The following is a 15,053-nucleotide window of genomic DNA, read 5'->3' on the forward strand; positions in this document are numbered from 1 at the left end:
GTGAAAAGAATACTACTTACATTGGGTATCACTGGGAAGACTACTCTTTACAATAATGGTGCATGGGAACCATGCCCCCTTTCATTAGTGGTCAGTGGGAAGAATACCCCTTATATTGGGGGTCAGTGGGAAGAATACCCCTTATATTGGGGGTCAGTGGGAAGATTACCCCTTATATTAAGGGTCAGTGGGAAGAATACCCCTTATATTGGGGGGTCAGTGGGAAGAATACCCCTTACATTGGGGGTCAGTGAGAAGAATGCCCCTTACATTGGGGGTCAGTGAGAAGAATGCCCCTTACATTGGTGGTCAGTGGGAAGAATACCCTTACTTGGTGCTCAGTGAAAAGAATATCACTTACATTGGGGGTCAGTGGGAAGGCTACTCCTTACATTGATTGTGAGTGGGAAGCATGCCCCCTTACATTGGTAAACATTGGGGGAAACACCCCTACACTGGTAGCCAGTGGAAAGAATGCCCATTAAATTGATAGTTAGTGGGAAGAATGCCCCCCCCCCACATTGGTGGTGAGTGGATAAAATACCCATTGCATTCATTGTCAGTGGGAAGAATGCTCCTTACATTGGTGGTCATTGGTCAGAATGCCCCCCTTCCCCCCTTTCAGATAGCTAAAAAGATCATTGGTGTCATGCCGCTGACTGGAACTATGTAGGCATCATCAACTGGAAAGTCTTTCAGCCACAGCTGAAAGAACCCCTAGCAATTTCTGGAGGCGCCATAGGTTTCCACAGAACCCTGGTTAAAATGGCTGACCCAGAGACTCAGTTTGTGGCCATTGCTGACCCCCTTTCAAAAATACTAGTCCCCTTACTATGCCTGGTTTAATACTTTGAGTCACTGACCCAGAACAATCATGCATGTCATGAGTTCTGATCTGCTCACTGGACTAGCATGACAGCCAAGAAATGAGGGTTTTCATATGGAAATGTAAACCTGGCATATAGTTCTCTCAGTACATAACCTGTGCTGCCACCATTATCTCCAGGCCTCTACCTGACTACATCAAACAATCAGTTCTATGGAATATTTGCCTAGTTATGTGCAAACATTTCACTATGAATCTCTTTTTTAATGATACTTGGTCATTTATTCAGTATATTGAATATATAAACAAATTAAAGTATATCTAAAACTTTTTTTCTTAAGTGGTAAATAATGTAGGGAAGGGTTCAAACACCTTCCAGGATATATTTTTTTTCCGTCTCCGTACCATTGAGTCAATTTCCCTTCACTTCCTATTCCAGAGTTACAACAGAAAGAGAAATATCCCAAAATGAAGGGAATTCCGCCTTTAGGTCCTGGTTACACCGTTTGCATTGATTTGTGCTGGGTAAAGACAACCAACACAAACACAAGGTAATTTGCCTTGCTTTCTATGGAGCCAGTACACACTACTGCATTGTGGTGGTATGTGCTTCAAAAAAGTATTACATGCAGAACATTCTTTCTGTGCAGCGTGTTGTGAAGCAAATCACTAATCCCAATGCTGCTGCAGTGATTAGAACTGAATGCAATGGGTTTAGTTTCCCTGTCATGATAGAGACAATTGAGTACTGTCCGTGATACTTTTGTTATTAACACCAACATACAATTTTTCTGGACAAGCTTTCGGGGGGAAGGCCCCTTCTTCAAGGTTTCATGATCAAATACAATTACTACTTATATGTTTATGTGCCACATAAGTTTGAAAACATAATGCTCTATAATAGAAAAAAATGACAACTCAACAAAATTAGACTAGCATAGACAAGAGCTTAAAAAAAAGTTTTGAGAAATCATACTTACCTGGGTCCAATGCTGTATCTTTCAAACACCCCCCCCCCCCCCCCCCACTCTAAGACTGAGAACTGAGCAATCAAAGAACGCTGATCGCTCGGTTCTCAGAGCTCCGTGAGCAGAAAGCTGGTGACTGTCAGTAATCGGCTCTCTGCTCTGCCACCCCCCATCACTGAGAGGCTGAGCTGGGTGCCGGACCAGGCATCTGGGTTTATCCCAACCATATAGTCGCAATCTTTCCCCAGCAAGGACACGCTTGTGACATCAGCCGAAGGCGGGCTTTAGCCCGATATCTGATGAAAATGGGTCACAGGCGTGCAGAACGAATGCCACTTCTGTGATCCATAGGAGAAGCGCAGCCAAACGAGCTTGCACTCGTTCATCTCGCTCATGAGCGGCCAGGAGGTTATTACTATTATTATACAGGATTTATATAGCACCAACAGTTTACGTAGCGATTTACAACTTGGCATTTACAATTACTACCCCCAACCCCCCCTCCCACCACCAGCTGCCCATTTCAATGCTAATATTGCAGCCTGACAGGACTATACATAAGCCACAGCTGCATTGCTTTGCCATGGCGTTTTAAACCCAGACTGCAGAGTTTGATCGGCAGCACTGCCTGTCAAATTCAACTATTGAGGTCAAACACTTGGCTTGTGGTTGTATTGTGAATTTTTATTACAATATTTTTCCTGGGATTGAAGGCTTTGAAGGCTTTCAGCAGGCAGAAGGATGTCCTCCTACCAACTGCTGCTGTACCTCTGAAAAGCAGTCCACTGTGACTTTTCAGAAGGCAGTAAGAATGGCTACCTGTCTGAAAGAAGCCTGAGGCAGGCCGAGGCCTTGTTTACATGGGCCTTTATTTGCAGCCATGATACTACACATACTCAAACCAGTCTGTTGTTCAAATGGGTGCACTGCTTCCAAGTACAGGATGATGTAAGTCCAGATCACAAGTGAAATTCACTGAACCCTATTAGCAATGTCAACATGACTGCTATTTGACACAGGCAGAACTCCAGCTCTTCCTGATCTAAAGCTGAACTCCAGACAGGCTATGCACTGTTCTGTAAACCTCAGGACTAGATGGCCAGAAATAATTAATTGAAACATAAAACAGCTACCTAATAGGAATTTTAATTGTATATTTAAAATGGAACTTTACTCTCTCAATTAACATTGATTATTTTCATACTTATGCTGCTGGCATTAGTAAATAGATAGAAAAGTATATAATATTTACTAGTTTTACATTTTTATTTTTTACATTTCTTAATTTACTTCCTTGTTTCTTGCCTAGGCAAATGATGCCATACATCCCAGGAGTCTTCAGGAGGGGAAGAGAGGAGGAGGGGTTTTCTCAGCTAAGCACACTCTCCTAAATGCATGCTTGAGCTAAGGGCAGAGGGATTACAGGAAGTAAATGCTACATGAGTTATTTGATATTACTCAAGATGGCCACCGCCAGAAATGCTAAGATGTTGTTTTTTAAAGTGATTTCTCAACAAAATAAAGCATGGAGTTGTGGATGGATGGGGGGGGGGGGGGGGGGGGGCGTTTGCTTTAAATATTACAAAAATAAATGAAATAGTGTTTTTGGTTGGTGGTGCTCAGATGCAATGAAGATCCGCTTTAACTGTTTGCCTGGAGTTCAGCTTTAAAAAAATATCCTTATTTAGAAAATGTTGCATGTATTATTTATGTATAAAGACAGATAGGGGGTTATTTACGAAAGGCAAATCCACTTTGCACTGCAAGTGCACTTGGAAGTGCAGTAGCTCTAAATCTAAGGGGTAGATCTGAAATGAGGGGCAGCTCTGCTGATTTTTATCATCCAATCATGTGCAAGCTAAAATGCTGTTTTTTTATTTTCCTTGCATGTCCCCCTCAGATCTACAGCGACTTTATTTCCAAGTGCACTTTGCGCTTGTAGTGCAAAGTGGATTTGCCTTTAGTAAATAACCCCCCTAATGTCCTAGACTAGAGTAACGGTGCTCACTCTCTGCATTGTATGAATGGAAAAGCAGCATTGTTATCCTAGGCTGGTTATCCTGGTTTAGACTACTCTCCTCAACACCATTACATGAGGCTGCTTTGTAGTTCATAGAATAAAGCTGAGAAAGTTTATAACAATGTTTAAGATTCAGTTCAGTAGGCAGGAAGTTACAAGAACATAGGATTTCTGGCAGGATCAACAGGTATTTTCTGTTCTTGCAAAGCTACTTTACCTTTAAAAACTGGTAAGTTGCTATGTAAATATATATTAACCACTTAAGGACCGCCTCACGCCAATGTACGTTGGCAGAATGGCACAAGCACATACCTGTATGTGGCTCTTTAAGTGCCCAGCCGTGGGTCGGGAGCGCGCTGCCGGAGGCGCGCTCCCGACCCGGTCCTGAGCTATGTGACTGTGGCCGCGGGACCAGCGGACCCGATTGCCGCTGTTGTCCCACGAACGGGTCCCAGAGCTGAAGAATGAGGAGAGGTCTGTGTAAACAAACCTCTCCCGCGCTTCCTACTGTGGCTGTCACCGATCGTCTGTTTCCTGATATAGGGAAAGAAGATCAGTGATGTCACATGCCAGGCCACGCCCCCCTACAATAAAAAAACCACATAACGTCATACATAACCAATACACTGCCCCCTAGTGGTTAACTCGTTCACTGCAAGTGTCATTTACACATGAATCAGTGCATTTAAATAGCACTGATTGCTGTATAAATGACAATGGTCCCAAAAATGTGTCAAAAATGTCCGATGGGTCCACTATAATGTCGCAGTCACAATAAAAATCACTGATCACTGCCATTACTAATAAAAAAAAAATATTAATAAAAATATAAAACTATCCCCTATTTTGTAAATGCTATAACTTTTGCGCAAACCAATCAATATTCGCTAATTGCGTTTTTTTTTTACCAACAATATGTAGAAGAATACGTATCGGCCTAAACTGAGGAAAAAATTTTTTTATATATTTTTTGGGGATATTTATTATAGCAAAAAGTAACAAATACTGCATTTTTTTCAAAATTGTTGCTTTATTTTTGTTTATAGAGTAAAAAATTAAAACCGCAGAGGTGATCAAATACCACAAAAAGAAAGCTCTATTTGTGGGGAAAAAAGGACGCCAATTTTGTTTGAGAGCCACGTCGCACGACCGCGCAATTGTCAGTTAAATCGACGCAGTGCCGAATCGCAAAAAGGTGCTTGGTCCTTTGGCTGCAAATTGGTCCGGGGCTTAAGTGGTTAATGTTTGGTTTTATATACAGTGCCTTGAAAAAGTATTCATACCCCTTGAAATTTTCCAAATTTTGTCATGTTACAACCAAAAACGTAAATATATTTTTGGGGAATTTTGTGTAATAGACCAAAACAAAGTCGAACATAATTGTGAAGTGGAAGAAAAATGATAAATGGTTTTCATTTTTTTTTTTTTTGCAAATAAATATATTCAGCCCCCTTTACTCTGTTACCCATAACTAAAATCTAGTGGAACCAATTGCCTTCAAAAGTCACCTAATTAGTAAATAGAGTTCATCTGTGTGTAATTTAATCTCAGTATAAATACAGTTGTTCTGTGAAGCCCTCAGAGATTTGTTAGAGAACCTTAGTGAACAAACAGCATCACGAAGGACAAGAAACACACCAAACAGGTCAGAGATAAAGTTGTAGAGAAGTTTAAAGCGGGGTTACAGTAGGTTATAAGAAATAATCCCAAGCTTTGAACATCTCTCTGAGCATTGTTCAATTCATCATCCGAAAAGGAAAAGAGTATGGCACAAATGTAAACCTACCAAGACATGGCCGTCCACCTAAACTGACAGGCCAAGCATGGAGAGCATTAATCAGAGAAGCAGCCAAGAGGCCCATGGTAACTCTGAAGGAGCGGAAGAGATCCACAGCTCAGGTGAGACGTCAAACATCACTTCCGCCCAATGGTCTTGAAGGGTAAATGTTTTTTTTTATTTGCAAATTCAAATGACATTTCATTTTTTTACATTTTTTTTTATTGTATTTTAGTGTAAATGTGAGATCTGAAGTCTTTTTGACCCCCAGATCTCACATTTAAGCCAGATCTCACATCTAAGCCCTTGTACACACGGTTGGACATTCCGACGGAAAATGTCCGATCGGACCGCGTTGTCAGATAATCCAACCATGTGTGGGCTTCATCTGACTTTTTCCATCGGAATGTCCAACCAACAAAGTTTGAGAGCTGGATATAAAACATTTCCGACAACATGTCCGATCGTTTGCAGAGAATTCCGATCGGACAAAGTGCCACACATGCTCAGATCAAATTCCTAGACCAAAGCTATTGGCTACTAGCCTGAACGTAGTCCTGTCGTAACTAAATAATGTCATCACGTTACGAACAATCGGATTTTCCGACAACTTTGTCCGACCGTGTGTATGCAACACCAGTTTCGGCCAAAACCGTCCGAAAAAATCACAGATTTTGTTGTCGGAATGTCCGACCTTGTGTACAAGGGCTAAGAGGTTCTGCCATGCTTTATTTCTATTACAAGGGATGTTTACATTCCTTGTAAAAGGAATAAAAGTGACCAAAAGGACAGTGTCAAAATAAAAAATAAAAAAATAAGAAAAACAAATTAAAGCCCCCCTTCCTGCTGAGCTCGCATGTAGAAGCAAACGCATACGTAAGTTGCGCCACATATAAAAACATTGTTCAAACCACACATGTGAGGTATCGCTGCGATCGTTAGAGCGAGAGCAATAATTCTAGCACTGGAACGCCTCTGTAAATCAAAACTGGTAGCCTATAGAAATGTTTAACCGTTGCCTATGGAGATTTTTAAGGGTAAAAGTTTGTCGCCATTCCACGAGAGGGTGCAATTTTGAAGCATGACATGTTGAGTATCAATTTACCCAGCGTAACATTATCTTTCACAATATAAGAAAATTATAAAAAAAATTGGGCTAACGTTACTGTTGTCTTATTTTAATTGAAAAAAGAGTATTTTTTTAAAAAAAATGTAGCTTTTTTATTGCAAAGTGCGCCACTTTATCCTCTAGGGTGTCCGAAAAAAAAAAAAATATATATATATATATATAATGTTTGGGGGTTCTAAGTAATTTTATAGCAAAAAAAAAACCTGATTTTAACTTGTAAACACAAAGTCTGAAAAATAGGCCTGGTCTTTGAGTGGTTAATTTTGGTAAGTGTCCTACAATGTTACAAAGAACTATCTCAAGCCAGAGTTTGCAAGTCAAATAAAAGAAAATCCCTTTAATATATATTCTGTGCAACTGTTGAATGCAGGAAAACGTGTTTTTCATCCTTTAGATGTCAGACCACACTTAGCTACAGAAGCAATATGTGAAGCAGTCAGATGAGTCAGGTTATTTTTTTAGACTCTATAATCATAGTAAATAAGCTTCAGGTTACCTTCCGAGTTCATTTGATATGACGTACAGGTCTTCCACCTTCTGCTGTTTGAATACAGCCATGCTGGCTCTCACAGGGACATCATTGGAGAGATCTGCAGAGATCAGAGAAGAGTGTATAGTACAGATAGGAACAGGCTGGTAACACTATATCCACATACGACAAGCAGATTCCTGGGCAGAGGAGTTGGTACCCTGGGACCTTCTGGCTGGCATACAGTGAACCGCACATACAGTAATGATATCAGCACATAAACTGCCCTCTCCTTCATATTACTAGCACAGACTTGAATCACAATGTGTCGCTCATCACTGAGCACATATCTCACATGTTTTCTTCTCATCAGTCAAGTTATATCATGTCGCTATGCATGCACCACATAACTCCATAACTCTACATAAGGCTTATTATGAATGAAACGGTGCATGTGGAATAATCAAGGGTAATGCCCTACCATCGCTCATGTTATCACAGCTCCCAACCAGGGGCGGACTGACCATTTGGCCACTCGGGCACTGCCTCAGTAAAACCAGGGATAGTATGTAAAAATCTGTGTTTTTTTTACATCTATCTCTGAAATGTCCCTTACCGACATCCTTTTGGTCTAAAAATCCTGAGATTATAGCTGCCCCACCTCTCCAGTACCTTCTCAGCCAATAGAAACATGTCTGTGTATACTGTGTGTGTGTGTGTGTATACTGTGTGGCCCCCATAATCTCTGATTGCCTGGGGGCCCCATAATCTCCTATTGCTCTGGGGCCCCATGAGTTGTCAGTCCGCCCCTGCTCCCAACTACCCTTTTTTCTACCATTTAGAATTGATGACTAGATCTGTATAAATTAATATTTAAAGAATACTGTTCTCTTCTGTTCTTTTATTATTATTATTTTTTATATACTATGGTCAATGTATAAATAAACCCCTTTATGTGTGAACCCAATTGGGCAGCAAAATTGTACATTCAATAAATAATGTCTTTATATATTCAAGTTCTCCTTTGTTTTCCTGCTTACAATCAAACTAATACATTGCTATGATATCCACAAGGAAGATCAGTTATGCGCTCCGTGGTGAAAAATAAAGGGATGGTCCCAAATATATCCTATTATTTTAAACAATCCTATACTTGCCCCTTGTACCCACATTCCTAAATACCTATGGGTATGCAGGGCTGCTGATAGAAATTGTAGGGCCCCGTACAGACAGTGCCCCCACCCCCCCAAGAAAATATTAAAGTTATATTTCACTAAAAATACAATAAAATTATCAGCAGACACAAATACAACATAATTCACAAAATTCCTGCTAAATCTAAAAGATAAAACTGAGTTAAAGGAGTTTTTTTAATGCATATGCAAAACCTTTTGTGTGTAGTAGCCTCCCCAGCACCCTCTAATTACTTACCTGAGCCCCATCTCTCTCCAGCGACGTCCATGAAAGCCGTCCGGGACACTCCTCCTGGCTGAGACACAACATTGGCGCCACTGGCTCCCGCGCTTGTCAATCAAAGTAACTTAGCCAGTCAGGGGAGAGAGGGGGCTGTGGTTCCGTGTCTAAATGGACACACGGAGCTGTGACTAGGCTCCAGTGTTCCCATAGGAAGCTGCTGACTGTGGGGGCACTCAATAGGAGGGAGGGGCAAGGAGCAGCAAAGAGGGACCTGAGAAGAGGAGGATCTGGGCCGCTCTGTGCAAAACCAACTGCACAGAGGAGATAAGTATAACATGTTTGTTATTTTAAGAAAAACAAAAACACAAGACTTTACAATCACTTTAATAAATAAAAATGAAGATGAGATGCAAAAAATTTACAGGTTGGCCACTTTTACATGCTGCGTTTAGCGGCGTTCATGAGCATTTTCGTTTAGAAGAGTTTTTCCCAGATAACAGATTGTACAGATCAGTATACCCTCCCAAATGGTTACAATGCAGGAATCATCTCTCTCTCTCTCTCTCTCATCGTACATCACTAATCCCCCTCCCTGCGTAGGCCCCCCTGTATGCTCAGGCACCCTACAAGAGGACTGGTGGTCCCCTCCTATCAGCGGCCTTGTGTGGGCCCCCCTGTGTGCTCAGGCCCCCTACAAGATGACTGGTGGTCCCCTCCTATCAGCGGCCCTGCATGGGCCCCCCTGTGTGCTCAGGCCCCCTACAAGCGGACTGGTGGGTCCCCCTGTATGCTCAGGTCCCCTACAAGAGGACTGGTGGTCCCCTCCTATCAGCGGCCCTGTGTGCTCAGGCCCCCTACAAGAGGACTGGTGGTCCCCCCCTATCAGCGGCCCTGTGTGGGCCCTCCTGTGTGCTCAGGCCCCCTACAAGAGGACTGGTGGTCCCCTCCTATCAGTGGCCCTGCGTGGGCCCCCCTGTGTGCTCAGGCCCCCTACAAGAGGACTGGTGGTCCCCTCCTATCAGTGGTCCTGCATGGGCCCCCCTGTGTGCTCAGGCACCCTACAAGAGGACTGGTAGTCCCCTCCTATCAGCGGTCCTGCATGGGCCCCCCTGTGTGCTCAGGCCCCCTACAAGAGGACTGGTAGTCCCCTCCTATCAGCGGTCCTGCATGGGCCCCCCTGTGTGCTCAGGCCCCCTACAAGAGGACTGGTGGTCCCCTCCTATCAGCGGCCCTGTGGGTATGTAACAGTTCAATCCCAACCAGCAGACTCTAATGACCACAACAAAAGTACAGAGGGCACTGCTCCTGAACCCCAATGGCTCGTTTACACCAAATGCAGTCAGGGGTGTTTTTAAAAGCAGCATAAACTTAGTACGAACACACAAGCAAAGAAAAAAAGAATGTATTTGAATGAGTTTAGTTTACACCACTGCAGTATTTTTATGGTGCTGCATATTTTTTTGCACTAGAATGCACCGCAAACGCACTGTAAATGTGCATTTACACACGCAAATGTGAATTTACGTGTGAAATTGCAGCTTGAGTTCACACCCGGGGCCTTCTCCTCTTTGAGCCCCAAAGGTTGAATCTCTTTTAATGACCACAAAGATTAGAGTCTCTTATCCAAGCAATCTATAAAGTGCATAAATATCGTGGTTCAAAATTGTCTTGAAAAAAGTAGCTTGTGTTAAAGAATACTGGCTCACCATGAGACAATGATTGTTGTAAGATTGCAACATATATTGTAATCTGATTGTACAATCTGTATACAATCTATATAGATTTCCTCTCATACTCCAGCTCCGCTATACAGTGGATTGCAAGAGGCTCATACCAGGTTAAATTCACATACTAAGCTAACAAAATAATCGTTTGTTTTATTATATGTATGAGTCAGCATTTCAATCTGAAACTGGCATTTAACAGGTGAGAAGTATTTCCCTTCGGCTTGTATGTGTGCCATAGTGAAAGTCCATCCCTGCTATATCTACAGATAAAGGGGCCATTAAGTTGACGCCCAGTGTTGCAGTTCACTGACTAATACAAATATCCATGTTTGTAAAAGGATTTCTATCTAACCCTAGAATGCATACCAGGAACGTCGGACTGACTGCACACTACTTTTATCTGGCTAGTAAAAAGGAATAAGACATGATTTTGGGGTGAAGTGGAAAGTTTTAGGATTTCACTGGTGTGTGTGTCCCCGCTGAGAAGATGCCCCTCACATCCTTTGTGGTCACCGGGACAGAAAGTTATAGAAAATCTTCTCTTCCCAGAAAGCCCAATGTTGATAAGAATGTAAGATAGGTTCTGACCCTTACTCTCTTTATTCAAAGCTAAAAAAAGTTTTGGCTGGATTTTCCAGTTTGAGCAATACGGATAATAAACCCGGCACACCATACACAGTGTCACCAGCACAACAGCAAAACAACTGAAATGAAATTATGATCCTTTTCTTTAGATAACATAATGGTTTCCCCACACACTGTTCAATAATCTCATGTCTCTAGGTCAGCCTTTCTCAACCTTGATACCCCAGAGGAACCCTTTAATTAATTTTCAGTTTTTGGGGAACCCTTGCTAAAACGAATTCATAGATGGCCAGTGGAAAAAATGCTCCTTACATTGCTGGCCAGTGAGAATGCCCCCCCCCCCCCCCCTATTTTTATTACAGTAATGGTCAAAATGTCACACATACAGACAGGTAAAAATAATCATTGGTGTCACGCATTGGCCCCAGAACTTTGCAGGCACCATCAAGTGAGAGGTCTCTAGAGGAACCCTGCACCCTTCAGTTGGTCCTGGATCCTTCTGGACAGTTACAATCTGGAGAAATAATCAACTGGCCAGATCAGAAAGGCTATTTATCACGCAATGGAAGAATGACAACATCCTCGGGAAATATATATCTCTTCTCATATGGTCAACTAACTTGTATACTTTTTATGGGTGGCCCAACTGCAGCCTGCAAACAATCTCCTCCTTTGTGATCTTCTGTATGCACTCATAAATGCTCTCTTAGATTGGTGGTCAGTGACAAGAATGATCCTTGCATTGGTGGTCAGTGGGAAGAATGATCCTTACATTGGTGGTCAGTGGAAAGAATGTTCCTTGCATTGGTGGTCAGTGGAAAAAAAGATCCTTACATTGGGGTCGGTGGAAAGAATGACTCTTATACTGGTGGTCAGTGGGAAGATTTATCCTTTGATTGGTAGTCAGTGGGAAAAAAATATCCTTACATTGGTGGTCAGTGAAAAGAATGATCCTTACATTGGTAGTCAGTGGAAAAAATGATTCTTACATTGAGGGTCAGTGGAAAGATTGATTATTTCATGGTAGTCAGTGGGAAGAATAGTACTTGTGTTGGTGGTCAGTGGGAAGTATGATCTTTAGATTGGTGGTCAGTGGAAAGAATGATCCTTAGATTGGTGGTCAGTGGGAAGAATGATCCTTAAATTGGTGGTCAGTGGGAAGATATATCCTTTGGTAGTCAGTGGGAAGAATGATCCTCACATTGGTGGCCAGTGGAAAGAATGATCCGTACATTGATGGTCAGGGAAAAATAATGATCCTTACATTAATGGTCAGTGAAAAAGAATGATCCTTACATTGATGGTCAGTGGAAAGAATGATCCTTACATGATGGTCAGTGAAAAAGAATGATCCTTACATTGATGGTCAGTGGAAAGAATGATCCTTACATGATGGTCAGTGAAAAAGAATGATCCTTACATTGATGGTCAGTGGAAAGAATGATCCTTACATTGATGGTCAGTGAAAAAGAATGATCCTTACATTGATTGATGGTCAGTGGAAAGAATGATCCTTACATTGATGGTCAGTGGAAAGAATGGTTCTTGCATTGATGGTCAGTGGAAAGAATGATCCTTACATTGATGGTCAGTGGAAAGAATGATCCTTACATTGATGGTCAGTGGGAAGAATGATCCTTACATTGATGGTCAGTGGGAAGAATGCTTCTGGCATCGGTGGTCAGTGGGAAGAATGGTTCTTGCATTGGTGGTCAGTGGGAAGAATGGTTCTTGCATTGGTGGTCAGTGGGAAGAATGGTTCTTGCATTGGTGGTCATTGGGAAGAATGTTTTTTGCATTGGGGGTAAGTTGGAAGAATTCTTTGTTACATTGGTTGTCACTATTGTGTCCCCTTAGCTGAATGCTGAAGGGACCCCTATTACCCTCTGGAGGAAGGAACCCTGGTTGACAAAGGCTTTTGACTATGAGATGTCCAGCACACGATCTCTAGGCTTTCTTTGAACATTAAACAGGGTTAAAACTCTCTTCTAGATTACAGAAAAAAAGGTACTCCATACCTTGGTACCTTCTCAAGATGGTATAGAGCAGCATTTTATAGCATATCGTACACAGGACAAGGACCAACCCCATCTACCACAACCCCAGGTAGCCACATCTTTAAGAACAAACCCAAAAGAAAAATATAAATTAAACTCCCTGACACTGATATTACTATTCCATTATACTAGTTAATTTTTTTTTTTGCATAATATATTTATTTTTGTAGGTAGATCATAACTTCGAAATAACAGAGATCTATAAATAAAACAACTGCTCATGTTCCTTTACAAACTCCCTCTGATAATGGGATCATAATCATTACGGCTCACGGGACGCATACCGTCCTCCACCCCGCTTACGATTAAAGGTGCAAAGGATTGCAGAATTTACCACGGTGCAAGTTTGGTGTGGCCAGAGGATCATTTGGGTGGGGAAAGTCATCTGTTATATCAACACATTTCATTAAACACAACAAAGTCACACAACATAAGAGAAGCAACAAATACAAACAATTCATCAAACCAAACTCTGCAATGCTGAAGTTCCCCATCTGCCATCTGTAGTAAGGCGTCATGGTTGTGGAACAATAAGCGAGATCTCGGCATGCAGAAAATAATAATATGCAATAGAAGTGAAAGGTGCTCAATTCTAACAATACAGCCTTCCCAAAAAATAAAATAATAAAAAAAATGATATGTGTATATGTGTATATATATATATATATATATATATATATATATATATATATATATATATATATATATATATATATATATATAAACGAGAAAGGACATAGTCATCTATATACTGGGGTATGTTACCTCTATGTACTATAAACTTTATCCTACTGTACCAAAAATGAAATATATATATAAAGCTATATATATATATATATATATATATATAATTGTATTTTTTGTACAGTAGGATAAAGCTTAGAGTACATAGAGGTAAGATACCCCAGTATATAGATGACTATGTCCTTCCTCTTTGGTTGTAGGAGATCCACCAGCTCAGTCTATGAAGGTTATCATTAGAAATGATCGATCATCCAGCTAATTGATCTGAGGCTGTGCGAGATCCAGACACAAGGATCTCACTGGGGGATTGGGAATGGATTGGATCTGGACAGATGTCTTACCTGGGAGAGCTGTCAGGATGGTCCGGAGAGTTTAGAGAACTTGCAGAGACTTAGTGCTCCCTCCCCCACAAGGGAAACCTTTCTATGATTGCTCTCCTAATGTATTCAGCCCAGGGAGCTGAAAAATGCGGCCCAGGCGACACCTAGCGGACATTTAGGGAAATTAACCTCTTGTGCCTGAGCAATGCTGAATGGGTCTCTCTCTCATCACCAGATCTGGGTGAGCACAGGAATTCCTCCCTGCTATGCAAAACACATCATTCCATATTCATATATGTGACCAAAGTTTGCTCAGACTAAAAAGGAAAAGGAAAAGCAAGGCAGTATGACCAGTGGTTGCAGTGTCAGCCCAGGGAGTACAGTTCTGACACTAGATTTGTTTACTTATAGTGCCATCTCTATTCCAATAAGGAATAATAATGGGGCTTTTCAGAGCTACACTTTGATTTCTACACCTAGTAAAACTATGGGACAAGTAATTATGAGTATATAGGTGTAATGATGAATTTACTGCGATCTCCGGGATTCAAATTCATGGTGAGCACATTTTGGCACCCAACACTAATGCCGTATGCACACGGCTGGACTTTTCGTCAGCAAAGGTCCAACAGAACGAATCCGTCGAACAATTCGACCGTGTGTGGGCTTCATCGGACCTTTGCTGTCGAAAAATCAGATGGACCTTAGATTTAGAACACTTTCAAATCTTTCCGATGGACTCGAGTCTGGTCAAAAAATCAGTTCGCCTGTATGCTAGTCTGACGGACGAAAACCAACACTAGGGCAGCTACTGGTTACGAACTTCCTTATTCTAGTCTGGTCGTACGTCATCACAGTCGAATTCGTCAGACTTTGGTGTGATTGTGTGTAGACAAGTCAGATTCAACGGAAGTCCGTCAAAAAGTCTGATGGAGTTCAGTCCGTCGAAAAATCCGGTCGTGTGTACATGGCATTACGCCCCGCGCCCCCGACTTATTTTTGTTATGTGTTTCAC

At 41.7% G+C, this 15,053-nt stretch overlaps 1 protein-coding gene across 2 annotated transcripts in view; it reads right to left on the minus strand.

The window, feature by feature from the left end:
* The window catches only part of DAPK2 (death associated protein kinase 2), a 162,794-nt gene extending 148,622 nt beyond the window's left edge, over positions 1 to 14,172 (minus strand). For both annotated transcript variants that reach the window (XM_077469643.1, XM_077469642.1), the window contains exons 1-2: positions 14,060 to 14,172; positions 7,217 to 7,310 (exon numbers count right to left, since the gene is read on the minus strand). In XM_077469643.1, coding sequence (XP_077325769.1) covers positions 7,217 to 7,278 — 62 coding nt within the window. In that variant the 5' untranslated portion in view covers positions 7,279 to 7,310; positions 14,060 to 14,172. The remainder of the gene's footprint in view (positions 1 to 7,216; positions 7,311 to 14,059) is intronic.
* Between the last annotated feature and the right edge of the window lie 881 nt (positions 14,173 to 15,053).

This window comes from Lithobates pipiens, unplaced genomic scaffold (assembly GCF_037356315.1).
Source record: "Lithobates pipiens isolate NorthernLeopardFrog02 unplaced genomic scaffold, aLitPip1_a1.2 Scaffold_8, whole genome shotgun sequence".
Taxonomy (NCBI): Eukaryota; Metazoa; Chordata; class Amphibia; order Anura; family Ranidae; genus Lithobates; species Lithobates pipiens.